At 52.2% G+C, this 18,800-nt stretch overlaps 1 protein-coding gene across 3 annotated transcripts in view; it reads right to left on the reverse strand.

Annotated features, from left to right (window-relative positions):
- MGAT5B (alpha-1,6-mannosylglycoprotein 6-beta-N-acetylglucosaminyltransferase B) overlaps positions 1-18,800 on the reverse strand; it is a 70,614-nt gene that overhangs the window by 14,976 nt on the left and 36,838 nt on the right. For 2 of the 3 annotated variants that reach the window (XM_056326560.1, XM_056326562.1), the window contains exons 4-11: positions 18,417-18,529; positions 17,010-17,083; positions 15,358-15,528; positions 14,349-14,513; positions 13,505-13,674; positions 2,823-2,954; positions 1,773-1,906; positions 920-1,056 (exon numbers count right to left, since the gene is read on the reverse strand). In XM_056326560.1, coding sequence (XP_056182535.1) covers positions 920-1,056; positions 1,773-1,906; positions 2,823-2,954; positions 13,505-13,674; positions 14,349-14,513; positions 15,358-15,528; positions 17,010-17,083; positions 18,417-18,529 — 1,096 coding nt within the window. The remainder of the gene's footprint in view (positions 1-919; positions 1,057-1,772; positions 1,907-2,822; positions 2,955-13,504; positions 13,675-14,348; positions 14,514-15,357; positions 15,529-17,009; positions 17,084-18,416; positions 18,530-18,800) is intronic. The other variant, XM_056326561.1, reaches the window with a different exon arrangement.

Below are 18,800 nucleotides of genomic sequence, written 5' to 3' on the forward strand. Positions count from 1 at the left end.
GATTTGCTGTCAGACATGGGAGGTGATGAAAAAGCCACAAACACTAGTGAACAGGAGATGGCATGGCTGGATTCTGGCCCACCGCAGGCATTCCTGTGAAGGCAGAGCCGCTAACCAGGGAAGGTGGGGATGGAGAGGAGATACAGCCCTGGCTGCACCAACCCACAAGATCCTGGCAGCTCGGGAGGACTGAGCCTGTGATGAGTCACAGCCGACTCCGGCAAAACATTTTCTCTCATGAGAAGATGCACAGAGGTAAAGCCCAGCAGCAGCTGGTGCGGTACAGTACCTGCAACTGGAACAGCCCCAGGCGGTGCACAAAGGGAAAAAAAAATAAATCAAGAGACAGTGAGAATTAGCTCCTTTTTTCAAGCCCTGGAAGGAAAAGCCGCTGGCTAGCTCTGGATAAGATGGCGGGGGGAGTATACACATCCCCTGGCTGCTACAAGAGATGCAGGGGAGATGTTTCAGGGGGGGTATTGCCCCCATGCAGCTGCCCACCCCTCTCCCTGAGGCGCTACAGGTGGGGGCAGGCAGGGGACAGCACAACCCCTTTCACAGGGCACTTGAAAGCAGAGAGAAACCAACTCCCATCGTATCACAGGAAATCATCTAATCATTATAATTAATTAGATACAATCATTGCTATGAAATCCTCAGTCTAAGCAGCCTGTGGGGAGGAAGCATCACCTAGAGCAAAGAGCAGGGGCCGGGGTCTCACCACCCTCTACCCCGTTTGCTCAGAGGCACTGGACATGTCACATCATGGCAGCAGCCTCAGCTTCCCCTCTATGAACAGGGCAAGGATGCTTCTCTGCAAACGCACTGAGATCTGCACCGTAAAAACTGGGGTAAGAGCCTCACAGCTCTGCCCAGGACTGCCCCTGCCCACCCGGGGGCTCCCCGCAGTGCCGAGGACACCCACCTTCCAGATGCTGGCCTCCTTCCCGTACACCACCGCCATGCTGCTCACTTTGTTGGATTTGATGAATTGCCTCTCTGTCTTGTTGAGCTCCTCCGACACAAAGCCCATGAAGGAGTTGTCGGGGGTGTGAGCTGCGGACACCAAGGGGAGAAGACACGTGGCTGGACAGATGTTTTCTGGAACCTCAGCAGGGTTGAGGCTGCAGCCCCACTGCAGCACGGGGGCTGAGATGAGCCCAGCTCCAGATCCTTGCTGGAGCTTGGAGGAAAAATGACATGAATCCCTATACAAGCAGCTCATAAAATACAGGCTTTGGAACTCGCTCAAGCTACTCTTTAAAAAGTAAAGCATTTTTAAGGCTCTAAATGGGCTTTATCCAGCCAGGAAAAAGCAGCCTTTGAGTCACCCAGCGCCCAGTGGGTCACCAAGCTCCTTTCAGACAAGCACATCTCCTTTTCCAAGCCACACGCCGAATCAGTGAGCTGCCTCTCACCTTCAGAACCCCAGCTGAAATAAAACCAGGCTTTGCAACCAAAACCACCCCACGACTCCCCTCCCAGGGGCTGGAAGCTCCTGGCTGTGCCCTGTGTTCGGCCCTGACTGGGCTGGAGCCAGCAACCCATCGCAGAGGAGGGAGCGTCTCCCTCCTTGGATCATTTCTATAGCCCAGAAAATGGCCAAACAGATTTGGGAGCTCCTTGCAGGCAGCGAGCAGGCAGGGGAAGCAGGAGCGGAGCCAGGGAGGATGTCACTGCCTGTGCATCACCTCCCGAAGGAGGTCAGACCAGCTTCTGCGGTGCCTCTGAGCCCCTGAAACTGCACCGCTGTGCCCCCATCCCCCACTCACGGAACATGGTCATGAACTGGGTGGGCTGCAGGTTCCAGTAGCCCCAGTTGGTGCGGTAGCCACGCAGCGTGGCGTACTCCTCGTGATTGTACGCTGGCTCTGTCCCAAAGGTATCGATGACCCGGACACGGCACCTGGGAGAGGAGACAGGACACGAGGACCTTGGTTTGAGAAAGTCCCACTGTCAGGGACATCTGGTGTCCCCAGGCAGCTCATCCTTTGCCTGTTCCCTGAGCAGAGCATGCAGGAACATCCCAGGCAGCTCTTCCTGACCCACCGCTCCCCCCTGTAACTAGCAATTCCCCCTCGCAGGCCTTTCATCTCCCTGACCGTCTGGAGAATGATGCATCTCCTGAAGACTTGTTAATGCTTTTCCCAATATCCCGGGAATGCTGAGGCAGGCATTACCAGCACAAGACTGAGGAGAGAAGGGGAGCATCAAGCAAGAGAAGAGCAAAACAAGCGGAATGCGAGAGCAAATGCATTTATAATAAAAGCAATAACACCGCTTGTCATTTTTCTCTCTAATAAAATTGTGTAGGATAGTGGAATAGATGGGAGAAAACATAATAAATAGCAGGACCATCAGCACTAAATTAAATCACATATTTTCCTGGCTGGTGATGTACCAGGGGATGATGACATTTGTCTTGATGCTGAAGGAGCCAGGGATGGGGCTTGTAAATACAGAAGGCTCGCGCTTTCCTCCGTGGTGTGGCCACCCCTGTCTGCACGCTGCAGGCACAGTACTTGGAAGCACACACACACTGCAGGCACATGCAGGGTTTTGGTTGTTTTTTTCCCCCAATTCAATCTGTTCTAATGAAGTTTTATCTTAAACACGTGAGGCTCTGGAGCAAGCAGACCGCCTCGTGCTGCAGCAGCAGGGGACACAGAAAGGCATCAGCTGGCAAAGCCAGGCAAAAATCAAAGGTGCAATCAAAGGGTTCGACTCCTTGGATGTGGGGGCTATCCTTCGTGGTCATTAGCATTAGTCTTTGCTTGCTAATTAATGAAATTGAGAGTAGAGACAGGAGTGACTTTGCTTACCTGTATTTCTTAAAGGAGAGCCCCATGTGCTGCTTCATCTGTTGGAGGCCGTGGTAGTCAGTGTAAATCAGGTCGAAAGGCAAAGGATTGGTCAAGGGGCAGTTTCCCCGTCCCGGAGGCACCCCTAAGTGACTGGGGAGAAGCAGGAGGGATCAGACCCCCAGTCCCATGAAAGCCTTGCAACACAAACACTCCTTTCCCTGCCAGGTGTTGAACAGGGGCCATCAACCAGCTCCCTAGTTGATAGAGAGAGAGGCAAAGGATTGTCCTCTCCCCAGTCTTTATTTCCTGGGCCAAAATTCTGAGATTTTGGGGAGTCCTCGTCCCTCCCCACCTTTGCACCTGCTCCAGCCGAGTTCCTGCTCCTCCCGTGTGGATGATGAGGTTTGTGCACAGCATTCTCAGCCCGGCTCACCAGCATCTCATTCAACAACACACACTCCCCTGGACTTCTCTTGTGGCAGACACCAGATTTCATTTGCTTTCATTGCAATCACATTGGTGACAGACTCGTAAAGCCACCTCTTTCCCCTCCTCCCTGCCTGCAAGGCTCCCAGCTTAGCCTAAATCTCCCTGTTCCCAGCCCCATGCACCATTTCTCTTACTCCAGTCCTTACAGGTACCCACCACATCCCCAAGCATCCTCAGCTTCTCTTTGACTCTGGCGGCGCCACCTGTCCTTGGATGTTGTGCGTGCTTCTTTAACATTTCTCACTTTTTGCCCCATTTATGAAACAGTTCAATAAAGCTGGGGCAGCGGGACCCTGGGTCTCAGTGGGTTTTCAGCTAGCTTCTTACAACAGTACTGGGTCCCTCTTCCCTCCTCCAGCAGATAAAATGCATTATGAAAATCCAGATAAACTAGGACTGCAATCTCTTTATCAAGATCATCAGTTACCTTGCTGCCAGGGTGATAGGTGATTAATCTGGCATGATACGAGGCTGGTAAACCTGAGGCATGTCTCCTTCCATTTTCAATTACCTCTGTGAACTGATGAATCCCTCTCTCCAAAGCTGTTCCACTAAGTGTACCATTGATGTCAGCCTGACAGCCCATCTGCTTGTCTGGACCATGTTTCCTCCTTCTCAGAAAAAAACCTGTGACACCTTCCAGCTTCAGCAGGCTTCTCAAATATCCTTGTTACATGTACTTGTGATTTCTGAGTGCCAGTTTGATCAGAAATACAAATGATCCACCCCTCACTTTCAATGCTCTTGCATTTTTTTCTTCCTCCTAAAGAAAATAATTTCTCATCCTCACCCTCATAATCCCACTCACACCCAAAGAGCAACAGCAACATCCTCACGGAAAACCAAAATGCTGAGCTGATTTGGTCCGCCCGGGCTCTGCCCCACTCCCACCAGTCACCTTGTTTCGTTCTCAGTCCTTCTAACAGGGCTGAGGAACTTCTGTTTTATTTTGCAAGTCTGAGCTCAGACAGTGTGAAATCTCACTCTCAGTTCCTGCCTGCCAAGATGTCTGTCTTTGTTTTCTTCTGGGCTCTTCACTTACTCCTAGCACCTATGTGGAAATAGGAATTTATCCCAGCCATCCCCCTAAGTGTTTTCCCTTTTCTAAGGAATAAAAGATCCAGCCAGATTTTACATTCTCAGGCTTTGAAGCTTTCCCTCTTTGTGACCTCTCTCACTGGTTCTCCCAGTTTCTCTGCATTTTCCCTTCCGAACCTGAGAATCCTCTTTCCAGCCCTACCTGGCTTTTATCTGTTGCTCAGCTGGAGCTCCCATGGACCCACAGCCCAGGGGTCCATCCTCTGAGAAGCACTGCCAGAAGGTACTCACCCCTTCCCCGACCTACGACAATGCACAGCGTTTCATCTGTGGATGTCGTGGTGGCTTGCAGAGGAAACTGCTGGCTCCCCCAGCCGGGGAACAGCCAAGTGATACAGTTATCACAAGCATATCACAATCTCTCCGATCTCTCACTGATCTTCACCAACATCATCAGAAGGGGTCATATGCAGCCAGTGAAATTGGTTAGCCGTTATAGATATGATAAAGGGCTCTTGGTCTCCTCCTGGCCACATCTTCCTCTTCTTCTCATATGGCTCGCAAGCCCTTGAGCGTTAGGCACCAAGATCCTTCTTCCAGCCCCATCCCAACCTGAGACCAGTGAAAGGTCATCCCAAAATCCTGACCATGACTGTGACTCCAGGGAGCAAGGAAACATAGAACCACATTGCTCGCCAAAACCAGGCAAACCACAGATTTTTTAATTTAAGGCGAAGAGCTGCACTTGCAGCTGCTTCATTGCTCTTGTCACAAGGAATATAAGCATCAGCACAGGGCAGCCCGGCCGGGTCAGCCGCAGGGGAAACAGGTTGCAATTTTACCACTTTTCTGCACAATTTTACATGACATGGCTGATTGGGAAGATGGCAGGAATAGAAAGGCTCTCACTTCCAACAGCCACCTCAGTATGATAAAAAGGACAACAAGGAGACCCACCCCTCCTGGGAAGGCTGAAGGGGAAATTTTAAGCCAGTAAAAAACCCCAGAATTTTACAGAGATGCAATACTAAATATCGCATTTGCTCGCATACATGCTGTTCCTTCCTCTGTCATCAGCCAAATGGCAATGCTGATTTACACCAACCTGGCACTGCAGCGCAGCAACTCAACTGATCCATAAACCTTGTATTTATCTAAAAATCCCCAAACCCCACTCTTCTTGCAGCACACCCCATCCTCTAGCTGGTACATATCGCACAAGCTGCTGCATCACAAAATCGTCCAACATTTTAAAAAGCCCTGGCCAAGCTTGACAAGGGGCTGCGGGAGACAGCAGGGAGTGTACCTCACACTGAAGCCTCCAACAAACTCTCCACCGGTTAGGCAGGGCAGGTCTGGCTTCCCCCACTTGCCCTCATCACCACAACCTGCCACACGTCCCCTCTCTGGGTGCTCGGGACTTGCCACATCCATTTGTACTCCCAGCGCCAAGGCTGTGAGGCTGGAATAGACCTAAAGCAGGGCTGGTGTCTTTGAAGCAGAGCATCTCTCTCATTTACCCCCCTTCTCCTTCCTAAAAGCTTTATAACCACTGCTTTTAATATTCCAATCACGGAAATCTGGGCTGCACCTCCGAGGTGGGGGGGGGGATTTCTTTTTTACATGCCTCCTTATTTAAACATTCTTTATTCAAGCTTTCATCATTTGCCAGTTAAGTCAACTAATTTTCTACTAAACCCAATTTCACTCATGGTTGGAGCGAAGTTTCCCTGATTTTTCCTTGTGCCATGTACTATTAATGGCACTTGAAATTACGCAAATAAAATTGATGAGCGCAAATGCCTTCTTCTCAGCCAGCACAGCTGAGAGATTTGTTTTTGAAAACCGCTTGATCCCTGCTCCTGGAGAAACCTTCCCTCCCAGACCAGCCAAGAATGGCGACCAGCTCGTGTCCGGGCTCAGCACCTCCAGAGCCCCGCAGGTGACCCGGAGACTTGTCCCATCCCGACATCCAGGATTAGTGCATCGGCTCAGCCCTCACTCCTCTCTGGGAGAGAGCAGCCGAAGCAGCTTCAATCCAAGCGGATGCAAGTGCTGAGCTTGCCTCTCGGCCAGCCGCTTCCACCAGCTGCACCTACTCCAGAATAAATCTATAGCAGCTTCTTGTCCTGCTATTTTCCCCTTATAGGTACTTTAATCAACAAGGGGATGCATCCCCTTCCTAAGCATGGTGCAGGCTCTATGAAATCAGATAACTGCGGGGTTATCTTTACATCCCATTGACCTATTTTCAAATTAACCCAATGTTTCCTTCCACATTACCACTCCTGGGGCTGAAAAGTCCAGCACTAAATGGACCTCATGGGCATCTGCTGGCAGGCTGGGCCAATAGCCTATAATATATTTAATTGCATCTTCTCTGCCCCCATCTGCTGTCATCAGCAAGGCAGACTGCAGCAGGGAAAATGGAGGAGGGCTTCTGTCCTTTCTGCTCCCTCGGCTTCTCCCTGTCTACAAATGCCCAACAAGCACAGGACTATTATCTGGTGGATGAAAGGTGCCAGAGCCAGGCTCCTGGGGGTCTGTGATGAGCCCATCATGAGCAATTTGAAGTGCAAATCGGAGCCCATGAGATGAACGACCCCCTGCCTGGCCTCTGCTCCCAGCTCTTCCTCCTGCTAGAAGGGACATGACAACCTCAAAAGTGAGGTTTTTCAAGCAATTGCAGCATGCTTTTTAAGCTACACATGGTTTTACTTTTGCAACATGCATCTGGTCTGTTTCTCTGGCCCATCATCGATCCCGTGTGACACAGCACTACCCATCTGGGGGGTGAGGTTCAGCAATCAATTTATTTATTTACAAGGTTCAACAAAACTGTTTTCTCATCATGGAAGGATGCAGCACTTGCTGGAAACCTTTGCAGCATGTCCCTAGAAGACACCTAATGCTGATATTTTGCTGCTCATTTGAGCAACAGCGGCTCCAGTGGGTCCAGGCAGGGCTCTGCTGGGAGATCCCCAGGAAGGCATTTTTTCTGGGCTGCAAAGATAATCCATGAGGAGTGAAGACTGCTGGAGGCTTTGCATCTTGTAAGAGGACTGAAAGCCAGAAATGGGGAGTCAACAGTCCTGCAGGGCTGGAGGGGGGGTTTTATCCAGGGGCTCCCAGCTGGACCATCTCTGGGTGTGATGGAAACTCCACCCTCCCCAACCTCACCAACCCAGAGGGGCTCTGGGCCCCCGCAGGGAGGATTGAGCCTCCCCCGACGCCAGGCGTAACCTCCTCTCACCTCTACAAATTACCCAACAATTAAGAAGGTTATGATAACATTTATGTGACAATGCAAGTTTTCTGCAATGGCAAAGAACTCAGCGAGCAAGTTGTCACTTGGCTACAAAATAAACATATTTCATGAAGGAGTGCAATTTAACAGCTCAGTAATTCCTGCTAATTTATGCACCTTCCTCTCCTACAAAATGAAGCCCTCAAAGGTAGAAGAAATCCCCCTCTGCCGCTCCTCACCACAGCCGGGCGGCTCATCCCCATTCCTCATGTAGCTGCTACCAGCAAAGCTCCGAGCCACCTCCTCGGAGGTGCCAGGAAGCTGCTGTAATTACGGGGAGCAGCTTTCGCAGTCTCGTTTCGATGTACCTGGCTTTTCACTGCAGAGCTGCGTGGCTGTAACTCTGCAAGCAGCTGTAGCCGGCTGAAGAGAGGAGGAGCAGGGGAGGTGCTGGGACCCACCATCCTCCAGCAAGAGCTGCCCTCCCGGCCAAGCAAAGTCAGACTTGGAGATGCACAGGAGGGTGCCAGAGCAAGCAGCTCTTTCTGGTCAGAAATTCAGCAAATAATGAAGAAACTTCCTGGGAAAGGGATATAAATACTGGGACTCCTCCAGGGAGCAGCAGAAGCTGAACACTCAGGTGCTTGTGGTGCCTGCGCAGATGAGCTGTCCTCTCCAGTCCCAACTGCTCCAGCAGCTCAAAAGGGAGGGACAGTTTTAGCCAAATCTTCACGAGTACCACTACAGCAGAGCCGATTTCTGCCCACTGACATCCTGGACCCATGCCTAACCCATCACCTAAGATATGTCTGCTGGAAACGTGTCCTGATTAAACTACAGACTGGAGAATCCAATAAAGCTTAGACATACAGTGGTGTGTCCAGCATTTGTGTAACCTCTTGGTTCAGTCTTCATCGTCTCTCTTTGCAAGGGCTTGCAGCAGTCGAGCACCCACAATAGGGGGCATCATCTTCAGCTCCCACCAAGACCTGTAACCAAATGTCCAGCTTTTCCAAAGCCTGCAACATCCCATACACACCTTATCTCAGCACAAAGATCAAAGCCTGACCAGAAAAAGAACAACTCAATAGCCCTGACAGCTTACAGAAACACTCACTCAAATAATGAGAACATCGGATGCTGCATTAGAGGCTGAGGTTTCCTCCTCACCAGTGCAGAGCTAATAAATCCCACAGCCATGCCACGCAGCTCCATCAGGACCACACACAACTTGTCACTTCTGGCTGTTTCCACAAGCAATTCCTGGCTCGCCCACACAATGGCAGGACTGTATTTGCCAGCTGGCGAGGGAAGGTGAAGCCTGGAGCCTGGGCATTGTGCAGGTTTTCATGTGAACAGATGCAAGACAGAAAGATGGGGTTTACCTGCCAGGAAATAATTAGAAATGTCTTCGTCTGGACATCGTGTTTGCATTTGAATGGCCCTTTTTGCAGCCTGAATACACCTTGGTGACTGTGGAAAGCGCAGGAAAATACCAGTTACAATACATTGCCAGGCAATGAGAGCGGTGGCAGTGGGAGGTGAGCCTTGTCCTGCCGTGGTGCTGACCCCACCGCAGCCCATCCAAGCCACCTCGGCACACAGAGGGTGGCTCATTGCCCAAACCACACACTGGCCACGGCTACTGCTCAGCAGGGAAAGGGCTGCCAGCATGGGATCCAAGCATGTGCTTAATTTTAAGCGCTTTGCCAGCGCCAGTATTAGAAATCCAGAGCTTAACACTGGAGCAATTAAGCTCCAGGAACACTTTGTAAACCCTGACCCCACAAGGCATCAAATCCTGTTTTCTTCGACTTTCTGTCCTGCCTTATGAGCAGTTAATTTCAAGGGGACCATTGCAAAAAGCATCTTTCAGCATCTCCAAGATCAATACGCCCCACAGTTCCAGCAGCTCACAGCACCGCACCCCCATCTCCCTGAGCCTTAGCCATGCAAAAGCAGCCAGAGATGCCGACATCACCATTCCCAGGACCTAAGGATGGGGGTAGGAGCTGGAGGTCCCAGCAGCGCCCATTGTGCCCGTTTTCCTGGGGGGAAAGGCTGAGCACATCCCTTCCTGCCTGACCTTGGGGCATGGGTGCTCCAGAGGAAGAGGCTCAGATTATTGCAGTTTTTGCACGGGCACAGCCATCACTCCGAAGTGCTGCTTGTAATTTTCCAGCATCTACTCATAAGCTGCCTGATCAACAACCCAGCTCAGGTCTTTCAGGCACTTCCCACTCCTCCCCTACAAGCAACACACATGCACACCGGCCTCAATTCTCACTTCCCTGCAAGCACATTTTGGCTACCAAAGCAGCACAAAAGGTCTTCAGCAAGAATAGCGTTTGCATCCGTATTTGGAATGTTTCTTCCCTCCCTGCTTCAAGACAGGGCTCAAAATGCTGCTGGGCCCCTCCACTGCTGCTACACACCCAGCACAAACTCTGGATGGGAAACAGCTCCTGACTCCCTGCTCCAGCTCCACGCTTCACTTCCCTCCCCAGGAGCTGCACATGCCCAGCGGTACTTTGCACCAGCCACCAGATAGCTCCATGTTTCACCCCTTGCCTCTCAAGATGCATCAGAAGATCCCAAATTCACCAGGAAATGCAGAAGAGAACAAACATCTGCACTCCATTCAACTAGAGGAGGAAAATTAGCCTCTAATAGGACACGGCAGTGGAATTCACAGGTCTTTAAGGACTACAGAGGGCAAAAATAGCTGGATAAGCTAGCCCTGGAACACCAGGGCTCAGGTCAGCGGCTTCCATCTCACACCTTGCAGAGGCATTTGGACAGTGCCTCGCTGAGCCGTGGAGCAAGCCTGCAGATCCCCAGAGCTCCTTGGCTTCACTCCCAATTAACACTGGTCCCCCAAACTGGGGCAGGAACCATTTAACACCCCCACTATTCACCACTTCGCATCTGCTTCTCTCCCCGCCGCAGCTGCTGGCAGGGAGAGGTGCCCAGCACACACGGTCACTCTCCCAACTTGTTTTCACCCCCAGTCCTCCAGCACCAGTTTTTTGGACCAGGGTACTTACTTTCCCTCCTTGTTTGCCCAGTCTCCAGCATTTCAGGGCCAATCCTGATGACTGCCTCCAGGCACTGCTGCACTGCAATCAATATAGATGCTAATAATGAACAGTTCTCAGATAACTACTGTGTACGAAGGCAAACCTTCCAGTGATCCCTTGCCAATGATGAATACACATCGAAAAACCATCTCCGAAATTTGAAGAGACAAAAAACAAACCAGGCGAGAGGTTATTTTGTGCTGAATAATTTACACATGCCAGCCTTTGCTCTGTGAAGGCCGTGCTGGGCAGGAGCAGCTACAGCTCCAAGTCATGAGAGGAGCAGGGGGTGCCAAAGGAAAATAAACAAGAAGCAGACTCAGCATTGCACATTGCTGGAGCAAAATATCCCCAAACCTACCCCAAGACTGGTGCCTGCCCTGCTGCAAGCTCAGCCAGAGACACCTGGTATGGGAGAGGACAAATTTAGCCCCAGTCTACAGCGGAGCAAAGCTTTGCTGCTTCAGGAGGTTGCACAGGGGCAGGAGGGATAAGAAAGTACTTGGCCCTTCCATGGCAACACAGCTTTAGCTTTGCTTCATCCCCCAGGCCAGCTCCAGCCCCTCACACATCCCCCAGCTTCACTCTGGGTACCAACCCCTGCCCAAAGCTGCAGCTACAGGTAAAGTCCCCTCCAGACTTTAATGAAGAACCCAAGATTAACTGCTAGCACAACCCAGGATTAAATACACACGTTCTGCTAAACCTCCCACGTGCTCGTGGTCAGGCAAAGGCTTATCTCAACATTCCTTGGAGCCACCGCTGATGCTGCACCAGCCCGATGACAGGGACATTGCTGAGAGATCTGCAAGTACCGAGCGGGACTGCTGGGACCGCTCAGTCCTCCTCTCAGGGGGGACCTCTGCTTCCCCTCTGACACCCGCACTAACCCATCTCCTGACTGAGCTGCAGGAAGGTCCCAGTGAATACTTGGGCTTGGTCTCCAAAGGGACAGAAGCGACCCAGCTACAGCCCCGGCTCCTGCCCTTACCCCAGCCCCATCCAGATGGAAGTGGGCCCACGGTGTGGGTGTTCAGCATTTCAAATGTCATCAAAGCCAGGCACAGGACATGCACATGGGGAGGTGGGAGTGGTTTCTATCACTGGGACAGAGAGAAGTACAAGATGCGCAGCCCCAGCCCAGCTCGCTCAACTCGCTCCCCATCACAGCTACGAAGGGGAAGGGATGGACTGCTGTCCCAGGCATCCCAGGCGACACAACTAAATCCACATCAGAAGAGGAGGTCTCACCACTACCAGCTGACGTTGAAGCTCCTGCACTTCTGAGAAATGTGAAATACTACAGGCAGCAATGCAGCTCTCCCCAGAGTCACTCACAGAGGGAAACACACTGCAAAGTCCCCCTAAGACTCAATTGGCTCCTGCCCCTCCTTAAACGACCACCGTGAGGCTCTTCATTAAAAAACACAAGAACCACACAACAACACAACCCTCCCAGCCATTAACTTCTTTCATCCTTGAGTACACGGATATTATTTAGCACGTCAATTTAGCTCAGCACGCCACGCGGAGATCGCCATGATGTATGCCCGCCTCTCTGAGAAGCTGCTGCCTTTTGCATTAGGACCAGGATTATTTTTTTGAGTTAATTAGTCGGGAGCTAATTCCGTTCATTAATTCTGAATGCCGCAGGGGCTGGGTTGTTTTTTTTGTTGTTGTTTTCTTTCCAGGATTGTTGGGTTTTTTCACTCCCTTTTCAGCACAGCTCATTATGGGGCCAATGCTATCTTAGAATCACCTAAAACCTGCCCAGTCCCCAAGGCAGCTTCAGGTTTTTCTCCATTTATAACCCATCCTGATTTGCATTTTCCCTGGCACTTGTCCTCCACTTGAGATGTCTCACAGGAGGTGAGAAAACCTTGCGGGTTACAGGAGGCATCAGCATCAGCCCAGTAATAACAGAACTGCATCAGCAGAGAGGAACGCAGCACAGTTATCCTCTCCCTCTTACTTTTTCCATCTATTGGTCCCTCTTGGAGACAAAGTCCTGTCTAGACACACTTGTAGGGTGTCTTGGTGTAGCTCTTGGCACACTCTCACCCTGCATCGCTCCATGCTCCACAGCAGAAAAAACCCCACCCCTCTGTGGGAAGTGCCCCAGCAGCAGCAGATTCCCCCGCAAGACCCCAAGCCACCACCAGCACCTCCTGAGGGGGGACTCCTTGGTGGCTGCCACCCCCCTGCAAGGGACACAGGTTATTTTTGGCAGCCACCCCAGCTGCCTGCCTTGCAGCGGGGCAGGAAGGGAGGGAGGGAAGGAAGGAAGGAAGAGAGCACAGCTGCTGCTCAAACAACACCGGCAAAGCCATGGGGGTTGAACACAGCCACACACGGTGGGGAGATCCAGCAACCTGCAGGACACCTGCATCCTGCAGCCACATGGCCACCAGCCCTGCAGACAGCACCCCTGGGGAATGGAGGGGTGAAAGGGAGCCTTTCCCATACCCAGCTCTAGGCAGGCGTCAGGGAACACAGGTGATGCTGTGTGCTGACAGCAAGGGACTAACGCTGCTCAGATCCAGCGCTGGGAACCAAGGGCAGAGCCCTGTCCCAGACACCTCCTCCACATCAGCCCCGTGCAAAGCCCTGCTGGCAAAGCCTTACTTTGCAACAGTACTTCCCACTTTCCTGGGATGCAGAAGGGATGGGATTGACCCTAGCCATGATGCTGGTGGTCTGCTGCCCGAGACACAGGTTGAGGAAAAGCCACCCCCCAGCCTTTGCAGACCTCATGCTCTCATGCAAGACCTCGATGCAATCCACAGACGTGCAGGGAGCAACCCTCTTGGGGGGGAACCACACACCCATAGCACCACAGCACCCACCTCTGCAGCTCCTTCAGGGAGACGGTGACCCTCAAGCTGTGTCCCAGGAGAAAGAGGGCAGCCAGGATGTCAGCCCACTGCACCATCTCGCCCAGCGGGCCCCCCTTCAGCACCCGTGGGCTGAAAACATCCCCCGACTCCTCCGTCAGGAAGCCGATATGGATCAAGATCTGGAGAGACAAGAAGAGGGGTCAGTGCTGGGATGGGTGGCACTGGGGGAAAGGGACAATTTGGGTTTTCCAGCCTAAATGACTTATAGTCCCTGATTCTCTCCAGCTCCTTTTGCACACTGTAGTTACTCAGAGAAATCAGTCGGGTGTAAAGACAAGTGATCTATGTCCAATTAGCAAAGACCCAATAGTCAGAGTTTACCAGTTCCCATCGACTGGCGCTCTGTATCTTGAGACCAGGTTCACGTTCCTGATGCACATCACGGTGCGTCCCACGGACTGCAGCCAGATCTCCCGGCACACAGAGACCGAAGGGTAGGGCACCACAAAAACACCGACGGGCGGGCCAGCAACCTTGGCATCTCCCTCGAGGAGATGTGCCAGACTCCCCACCCATCACTGCTGGCTGGCTGCCGGCTGGACACTGACTCCCACCCACCAGGACCCCTCTCCAAAATTCACTCCACTTGTTCAGCAACACCAGAACTGTGACATCCCAAATGCATGCAGAGTCGTGTCTATGGACCACAGACTGACTCTGCAGACCTATGTGCTTCCATAAATGAATTTTCCTCCCAGCTCACTCACGTCCCAGCTGTCTCCACTCCCTGTATTGCCAAAGGCTCAGCTTTTTCATCTCCACACCACAACCCCATTGTAAAATTTGCTCGTACGTGTTTCTGGTCCCTCTGCCGGCCCTTCAGCTTCTGCTCAAGGCGCCGAGCCGCCCGCAGCCACTGCTGCGCCAAGTGCCGGATCCTCTTCTTCATGAAGCTGAGGGACTCCTTGCCCGTGCCGATCAGCTCCAGGAGGTGAGCCAAGTCGCTCCGGAAAGCTGCCTAGGAAAGGAGCATGCTCTACATTTTGAGTGTGGGAAAAGCAGCTGCCAGAGGAGCCCCTGGGTTGCCACGGGGGCTGGCAGAGGTTTGCCCACCGTAGCTGAGGTGCTTTGGGTTTTGCTGGGTGGACAGCTTCCCCTGGCGCCACCAGACTTGACACCAGAGCTCCTCCACTTCATGCACCAAATCCCAGGGGCCCCGTTGGACCCAGAGCATCTCATGACTTCCCGGATTCCTCAGCACAGCACAGATATGGACTTGTTGGAGTGGGCCCAGAGGAGGCCACAAAAATGGTCAGAGGGATGGAGCAGGGACGTCCTGCCGTGAGGACAGGCTGAGAGTTGGGGCTGTTCAGCCTGGAGAAGAGACGGCGCCGGGGAGACCTTACTGCAGCCTTTCGGTGCTTAAAGGGGGCTTATCAGAAAGATGGGGACAGGCTTGGGCTTGTAGCGACAGGACGAGGGGGAATGGTTTTAAACTGAAAGAGGGTAAATTCAGACTAGATATAAGGGAGAACTTTTTTATGATGAGGGTGGTGAAGCTCTGGCACAAGTTGCCCAGAGAGGTGGGAGGTGCCCCATCCCTGGCAGTGTCCAAGGTCAGGTTGGATGGGGTCTGAGCACCCTGGGCTGGTGGGGGGTGTCCCTGCCCATGGCAGGGGGTTGGATTAGGCAGCCTTTGAAAGTCCCTTCCAACCCAAACCATTCTGTGACTCTCTGAAAACCCTCAAGAGGCATCATAGCCCTGCTGACACTGCTGGCTCTGTGCACATTTATTTGCAGCAGCCTTGCAGCTGTCCCCCCCAAGCCCCCTGGGACCAGCGGACACAGGCTGCCCACCTTACCTGTGCCCGAGGCAGCGGCTGGGGCGAAGGCAGAGCCGCCGTCCGGTTTCGCCACGGCAGGGGAGGGCAGAACCACTCGACTTCGCTGAGGTAGATGAGGAATGAGCACTCGGTGCCGTCCACGCCAAAAAACGCATAGCAGGGGTCAGAGGTCCACCTGGCCCTCATCCACTGCGGGGGGGCAAAGAAACACACGGGGCTCGTCCTCTGGCCGTGAGGGGACACGGCAGCCCTGCGAGCTGCCCCTGCTATGGGCAGTCTCTGTTCCCCACCACCTCCCTCTAGCTGGGAGCTAGAAATGAAGGGCAGAGGGTGGATGAAGGGCTGCAAACCAGCACGCACCCAGTGCCCATGTCGTGGTGCCTCCAGGGCACATGGGGCACAGGCAGAGAGAGCAGGGTCTGCTGGGGGCTCCCTGGGTTTCTAACACTGGTTCCTGGGGGCTCCCTGGGTTTCTAACACTGGTTCCAGCACCAACACGTGCCTTCCCCAGGAGCAGAGCCATTAATCCTTAGAAAATGATATACCACAGGGTTTTCTTCTGGTTAACTTTGCTGGGGAGCAAGCTGAGCTGCTGATCTCATCACCTGGGGCACAGCAGGGCAGGGAGACAGATGTGCCAGCGGCCCCCCCAGGGATGATTTCACATGATGGAGAATAACCAGTGACCAGAGCAGTGATTTATCATCCACCGCAACGGCTCTTGCCAGCCTCTTCCTAATTCAACTACAAAAACAAATCTACTCAGGAGACAGGTCACTGAGCCCAATATGTAAAACACAGCAATCACCCGGACAGGAGATCGAATTACAGCCTTCCACAATTAAATTACATTATGAATTTACTCAAATTGTGGAAGGAAAGGATGCCTAGCACCAGGGGAAGAAGAAAACACAATCCCTCAGTATCATTTTAATATACACTTCAACATCTTTTCAGGGGGATCTGGCCCTGCAGAAGACTGAGCTTGAAGAAGGAGGCTGGGACAGGGAGGGAAAGAGGGTGATGCTTTTAATTAGTTCATGTAAATATGCTCTCTGACAAAGCAATCATGCTCCAGGCCGAATGCCAGGCTGCATTCAGGTGTAAAGAGCAGGCTGGGTCAGGCAGGACATCCTATTTGAGATGGAGGTCCTGGCCAGCTTAACAAGATGCTCTTCTGTGCAGTGCTAAAATTATTCCCCAGACACTAGCTAACCAGATCTGTAAAGATGATGTGACAGTGCCTTCTCCTCACCATGCTTCTGTCATTAAACTGCAGGCAGAGGTGGTCTCGCAGAGCTGATTCTGCTGCTGCCTGCATAACTGGGTACCATGGCTTCAGTGCTTCATATGACTAAATATGAAGGTTTACACCTTATTACTGGGGGAAAACAGTTACACTCGTATAGCAACGGCTCCCAGAGGAGGTCAGACACCTCCCTTGTGTTTTCTCCTTGCAGCACAGCCATGCTTTGCTTTCTGTGTCTTTGGCTCTGCTCCTCCTTCTGCAATGGGCCATACCTTTCCCATTTTAAAGCAGTTTTATTCTGGAAAGCATCCCCCTCCCCACTGCCCTTCCTAGTGTAACCCCAGGGTCGTTGCTCTGTGCTTTTCCCAGCAGCTTCCACCCCAGGTCCAGACCCTCTCCCAGACCGGGAACTCTGACTCACCTCCACTTTCCCAGCGCAGTCAGGGTACTTGGGGTCCCTGGGCACCTCGCACTGGTCCCTCCTGCCTTCCCCCACTGCAGAAAGACAATTGGGATACGGGGAGAGCCAGGACGTGCCAGTGGAGCAGCTAGAAATGTGGGGAGGTGAGGGGTCTGCTCATGGGCACCTCGGCTGGACCAGCAGACAGACCCATCCCACTTGATGGACCACAATACCAAGATGTGAAGCGTCTTCCCCGAGGTCAGGAAGGAAACAGGAAAACCCCCAGCCCTGCTTCAACGCCAAGAGCACATTCCCTTTTCCCAGACTGCAGCACGTCTCTTTATAGCACCTCTCCACTGCTCTCAGCCTGGTCCAGACCCCAGGTCCCACCTATCCATGCTCCTATTAACCATCCATAAGCAGGCTGCAGTATCTAAGGAAGCACTTGACAGCCTTTACACTGTAAACTTGCAATACAAATTGTCCTGCTGAGCTGTTAAGAGGTAACTCAGCCCACAGGGTCAGCCCTGGAATAAGGCACAAAAGTGGCTGAAAAGGTAATAGGATCTTTTCTCCTTCTGTGGTTAGATTAATAGAAGACACCACCCCTCTTATAAGCCCTCCTTTGCCTGTAACTGAAAACACGTGAGGAGGAAGAGGCAACAAAAGCATCTTCTACTTGATGATGCCAGCCCAAACCCTAAGAACAATGCAGCCATGTGGAGAAACACCTGGAGAGCCCAGCTGCCCTCCCAGCACTGCTGGAGTGGGATGGGAATGACTCTCCTGACGCTGGATCCCAGCCCCTGGACTTTGGATTCAAACTACCACATTTTTCTATCCAGGTGTTTGTGCTGGCAGTATTCCTCCTCTTTAATACTGCATTTAATTCTGTGGCATTTGTTTCTGACAGCAATTCAGATTTGTCACCATTCCTCCCCCTTGCATGCATGAGTTTCCCAGGTCTTGCTCCTCTGCAGATTTATCTCCCCCGCTCTCGAGTCGTCCTGGGCCAAATGACTTGATGCTTTTAGGAGAACATTACTGCTGTCAGAGACCACAGAGGCTGGTTCCCTATCTAGCCTCCTTTTCCAGCCTTCCTGGCTGTAACAACAAGGTGAAAGTCCTGGAAACCTCTGAGAAGGCTCAGACCACACTCAGGACCTCCTCTCTCTCAAAACAGTGGTGTGACCGTGTGCAGCATCCACATGGAGCAGGACACAAACAGCCCTAGCAGGTCTGCTGAAGAGCATCAGGTGTCCTACTTAGCCCTGCAGTCAGGAGTGATGTTGGGTAACCTCAGATCAGCTTCCATCACCCTGCATTTTTACCAAATTTTTCACTGTAGGCTTGGCTGGATCTCCCTATTGCAACTGCATAACACGTAGGAGGTTTGGAGCACAGGGACCCCCCAGGGACTCTCACCTTTCCCGTTCAGGAGGCTGTTCCGGAGAATCTGGTCTACTTTTATTGCAATGTCTGAGACGTTTTGAGCTATAGCTTGAATCCTCTCCATCAACCCGGCTGCTGGCGGGAACCTGTGAAAAAAACCAAATTGACTCTGAAAACTTGATGTCTCCCAGTGGTGACACTCAGGGGTGGCTATGGCAAACTGGTCATCCTTGGAAGCTGCCTGCAGGTTGAACTTAGCTCCGGGATGCAACATGGGAACACCTGGTCCAGTATGTATGAGACAAAGAAGCCAGTGCCTTCCAAGGTTTGACTATAAACCTGCATAAATCAGTATTCTGCCATTTTTCACAGCATGCTGATAAACACGGGTTCATCTGTGCATTTTACACAGGGAAA

Source organism: Falco biarmicus, chromosome 1 (assembly GCF_023638135.1).
Source record: "Falco biarmicus isolate bFalBia1 chromosome 1, bFalBia1.pri, whole genome shotgun sequence".
Classification (NCBI taxonomy): Eukaryota; Metazoa; Chordata; class Aves; order Falconiformes; family Falconidae; genus Falco; species Falco biarmicus.